Source organism: Conger conger, chromosome 11 (assembly GCF_963514075.1).
Source record: "Conger conger chromosome 11, fConCon1.1, whole genome shotgun sequence".
Classification (NCBI taxonomy): Eukaryota; Metazoa; Chordata; class Actinopteri; order Anguilliformes; family Congridae; genus Conger; species Conger conger.
This window is the reverse complement of record NC_083770.1, coordinates 12,967,808-12,972,807: the sequence shown is the minus strand read 5'-3', so window position 1 is coordinate 12,972,807 and position 5,000 is coordinate 12,967,808. Positions and strand designations below refer to the sequence as shown.

Genomic DNA, 5,000 nt, shown 5'->3' with positions numbered 1-5,000 from the left:
GTTCTCCTGGTGCCTCTGTGACATTTCCAAAGGGCTTCTCCTTTACCTATATGTCACTCTAAAAATGACCCCTCTCCCCTGCCCTGCCCCTGTCCTGAATTCCCCCAGTCTCTCCGCATCTGTCAGTCTCCCGACAGCTCCTGAGATGGAAGGCCTTGTAAAGCCCTTATATAAAACACCTTTAATGTTTAATGTACTTGACACATTCTTTTTTTTCTTACATTTGGTTTTTTCCTCTCTTTGCTCATTTTGGCTCTTGGGTCCCTGTTCACTGAAGCGTGTGCTCTGACATGACATTGAAAACGGCACTAAATTTGGGAAACTGGTAAACAACCGTGACGAATAACAGTTTTCAAGAGGAGCCCGCAAGATAATCCCTCTTTTTTGGCACCTGCATTCTGGTTAAAATGGAGCAACTTGTTTTTCGAAAACTTGCTCCGTGTCATAGCCGAGCCTTTTTTCGGTTTTAAGGCCTCTTTTTCACGTTGACGACCCTGTGCTTTGCGTGTTGCCATCTTTTGTGAGTTCCGCTTCATCACCTTTTAAAGCCCAATGAATCCTTTCAATTATTTTCCTCACCCTGGTGCAGTCGGGTTTATAAATTCATAAATAAATAAGTTCTGAGATGTGTGTTACCCATCTTGCTCTGTACAATCAACAGCTTGAATTGCATTTTTGAAATTACTGACTTGATTGATTGAGATTTTTCAGTTTGGGAGAACTGGCAGCCAGTTTGAATAGCTGTGAATGTAAAAGACTGGCACTGCGCTAATCATTATGAACAGATTTTAGCCAATGGTGCTGGGGGTAACGGTCGAAGCTCTGCATTCTGGGGTTTTCCAGAGTAGGCATTAGCCCCTGTATGATGGGGTCGAGGGGGGTCTGTACGACGGGGGAACAGCGCACATTGTTCTGGAGCCCTAATGACGACTCGATTACATCCGTGCTCCGGCCTCTGAACGACAGCGTCTCTGAGCGATGCGGGAGAACCTCGCGCACAGTAGTCCCTCTCTTACCGCCGCCCGCCACACCACTCCGCTGAGGCAGACGGGCGGGAAAGGCGTCGGAGCGTCGCGTCTGGCGGTGGATTTCCCAGCAGCCCCCTTGGTTTAATTACGCCATTCCAAAGGGAACGCGACGGCCGCCGCCGTTAGCGTTCGCCGTGGGTAGAACCTTCCGGAATGAGACGCTTTCGCTCGTTAGACGAAAGAAGGCGCAGCTAATGAGTCGTCTGGTTCGTAGACAGTGAAAGGTAGGGAGTCAGTATGCACTAGCGGACACACACACACACACACACACTTTCTCATTCACACGGTCGCTAACACGGTTTAACAATTACAAGAGGGGTTAATTTCGTCGGGGACGAAATGCAACGGCTCTCAAAAATAGAAGTACTGAAGAGGAACACTGGTCCTCATCCTTTGAATTTACATACAGGATAAACTTTTTTGCACGTGCAGGCGTCTGGTACAGAGTGGGCCCAGTCTTGCGCAAGGTTGTGAGGTTAACGGCACTTTATTGATGATGCCCCGTCTTGTGCTTGAGCAGTTAATTTCAGAAAGATGTTTTAACCCCCCCCTACTGGCCCTTGGAGGGAGGTGGTGGGGTGTGTTGGGGGTGACATTTTTGGCCTTCCCTTCTCAGTGACTCCGCATCTCAGTCTCCATTTTTCAAAAGTGTAACGGGCTGCGGACTTGAACTTTTTTTGGAAGGAAGGAGTGAGAGCTGGGTGCCAAGTCGATTACGGTTTAGAGTTTACGGCCGTGGAAGAGCAGAGCGAGCAGGCTTGGCACCGATCCTCCCGTTGCGTTTCAGCGTCTCTGTAATGGAGGGTGGGCTTTGAACACGCCGTTCAACCTCGCCGGCCACCTGTCCAGGTGCATTCTGGGAGCACGGGGACCGCCGATAACCCAGAACCATCTGCGAGAGGCGGGAAGGCAGGAGGGCATGTGCCCTGCTCCCGGGGATGCTGACCCCCTTCTAAAAAAATTTAATGATCTCCTAATCTACACACTCTGGACTTCTTGGCACCGAATGAAAGGGACTCTTCACTTTCGCATTTTAGAGGCAAAGCATCATGGGATATGTGCGTGAAGGATGCCATGGGGAGTGTTGGCATCTTATGAAAGTCCCTTTGGTTTTCTGGAGGGAGTTTCGGGGAGGGCAGGGGTGATATCGATTTATATGAAGATTTATATGATGATGGAGATGATGATGATGATGACGATGATGATGATGCACTGTCTCTCTGTCTGTCTGTAGTTATAAGCTGATCCGGAGGAGGGTGATCTGGCTCATAGGACAGTGGATCTCTGTGAAGTTCAAATCGGACCTTAGGCCACTGCTGTACGAGGCTATACTGGGACTGATGCAGGACCCTGACCTGGTGGTGAGTCTGCATGCTCTGACCCACTCACACACCCAAACACACACATACGTGCACACTAACATACACACACATACACGGACCCACACAAAGACACACGTAAATACACACATACATGCACACCAACGGACACACTGTCACACGCGCACACAAACACACACACACATTCACATTAACACACATGCACACAGATACACACATACGCACATGCACACACACTAATGCATGTACACGCTAACGCACACACACATCCACCCAGATTAACACACATTAACACACACACATATGCACACAATAACACGTACATGCTCTCACTCTCTCACACACACACACACACACACACACACAAACAAAAATACACACACATACACACACACACACACACACGCACACACACTTGCATTGCATAACTGAAATGGCCTCATCCTCCCTGGATGGTGTATTCGGATAGCCCTCTCTCCCCGTGGCAGGGCTGACCTCCCCAACGCCTCCCCGCTGCTCCGGCCCGTCTGTGCCTGTTCGCTGTGGGGCGTTTATCTCGCCCAGAAGTGTCCGCGTTATTATTTTACTCAAAGCTTCCTGCCCCCCACTGTCACACGCCACATTCCCCCCCTCCGGCGGCGTAGCCTGGTTTGGCCTGGTTTAATTTTCCCTGCGCGTAGCACTTTCTGCTCAGCTGCGAAAGCCGTCTCTCACCTGCCTGTTAAAGACCGGGGTCCTCCCCGCCATTTGTGCTGCGGGCTGAACGTCCTGGAAACGCTCTCAGTCTATAACCGCGGCCTCAAACGAGTCTCCTCCGGTCTTTGGTCTCAGAGACGGTACACAGCGGTGCTTTGATTTGCTTATGGAGCCGGGGGGAGCGTGTTAAAAGGCTTGACTGTGTCGTTGGGAATTTTTTTAACAAGGCTTTTTGTCTCCAATCATGTTTATCGGTGTTGTGAAGTCCGTAGAGCTCAGACGCGCTCATCCGCTGTTATGGAGCGCGTTGCTGCCACTTCTGTTCACGCTGCTGCCTCTCACAGACGTGAGTCAGAGGAGGACTCTTCGCCCTCAGCTGAGTGCACAGACTCGCGGGGGTCCGGTCCACCAGCAGGGGTCAGGAGCGGGCAATGAGACGACCTGTGGAGGAAGGCCCACAGCATCAGCATTCCCTTCCTGGTTTTAGTGTCTTAAATGCCCACGTAGGTTTTTCAGAAAGGCCCTTACCCCACCCCTAGAGCCCAGTTCCCCCTCCCCCTCCCCCTCCGCCTCCTGTGGCCAGCTCTCTAGCATTAGCAACGTCGTCCGATAATTATGCGAAAACATGCATCATGAATCAGCGTGGAACCGAAATTGAAAGCCCCAGGATGATATGAAAAGCTCTAAAACATAAAAAATAAAATATGTGTGTGGGCCTTTAATGTTAGTCATTCTTGTGATAAAAAAAAAGAAGTAACCCCTACTTTTAAAAATGTCTATTCTATTCGCTTTCCAACCTGTATTTTTCTTTTAATGTATGTCTTTTGCGCTGAAATTTGGAGTGTCCAGTCATATTCATTGACTTGTTTTGTCGGTGCTGCACCCCCGGTCGAGAGCCCTATGGAGTCTCTTTGCCCCGTTTCCACGGCAGCCTCGGCCGTTCGGTTGCTAGAGGGTCGCGGTTTCACGGTCGGCCACGGTTTATGATCTGGCGGTTACTGCACCTCTGACATCCTAAAAAAAGCCCATTAAAATACATCTGTGTCTATTAAGCGGCCATGCAGGATTTTCCCTGCTTCCAAAACAGATGGCCAGTTTTTATACGGTTTTTTTTATTTCACGTGGAGCATAAAGTAATTATTTCTTCACCTATGCAATATTTTATTGTAATTACAAGTACTGTAAAGGAGATCACACTTGCTAATTTTCACCGCCGTGTATATTGGGTTTAACGTTATTTGAAGATGACATTAAGCTAATTGCTAGTTAAACAGCAGTTAAGCTAACTGCGTGCGCTCTTCATTGCCTCGTTCCTTTGTTCACCTGTTTGAAAATGGCTGCTGACTTGCTGCAGTTCAGTGTACTTCTGCCACAGTTCACCAAGCAGATGAGCACCGCTTGCTTAAAAAAATAATTATTTTGTCTCTACTACCCAATGTTCTTAAAACTTAAAAGTGTAAAGGAACAGAGCTGATATTGTGGCAGTAATCATCACAGCCCTGTGTGTGTTACAGTACCTGACAGGGTTGTTCTTATTATCATTTTTTCTTTCAGTAGTCACCACCTGTTTGGGTGTTGCGTAAAATGGCCGCTTAATACCGTGATGCCGTAATGCCGTGATATTTTTGGACCAGGTTATCGGACCGTGAAAATCTCACATAGCGACAGCCCTACTCAGCCGTCTTATCTTTCCTGTCCAAAGGCTCCAGAACATCTGATCTGACGGATAGAGAAATTGTCTGGTCTTTGTCTCATGTCTAGACTAGCGAAGCATATTTTCCAGTTGAAAAGTACTGTTTCTAAATCTAAATCTAAATCTACCGACGGAAAGCCTTCACCTAGATTTAAAAAAAAAATCTGTTCTTTTGAAGTTCACTATGTTGAAATGATTTCTTTCTCTATTTCTGGTAATAGCAGAAGAGCAATTGAAGACTTT

General features: G+C 48.1%; 1 protein-coding gene across 1 annotated transcript in view; it reads left to right on the top strand.

Moving 5' to 3' along the window:
* The window catches only part of ipo11 (importin 11), a 180,455-nt gene that overhangs the window by 61,638 nt on the left and 113,817 nt on the right, over positions 1 to 5,000 (top strand). Inside the window, exon 16 of the mRNA XM_061260129.1 lies at positions 2,263 to 2,389. Coding sequence (XP_061116113.1) covers positions 2,263 to 2,389 — 127 coding nt within the window. The remainder of the gene's footprint in view (positions 1 to 2,262; positions 2,390 to 5,000) is intronic.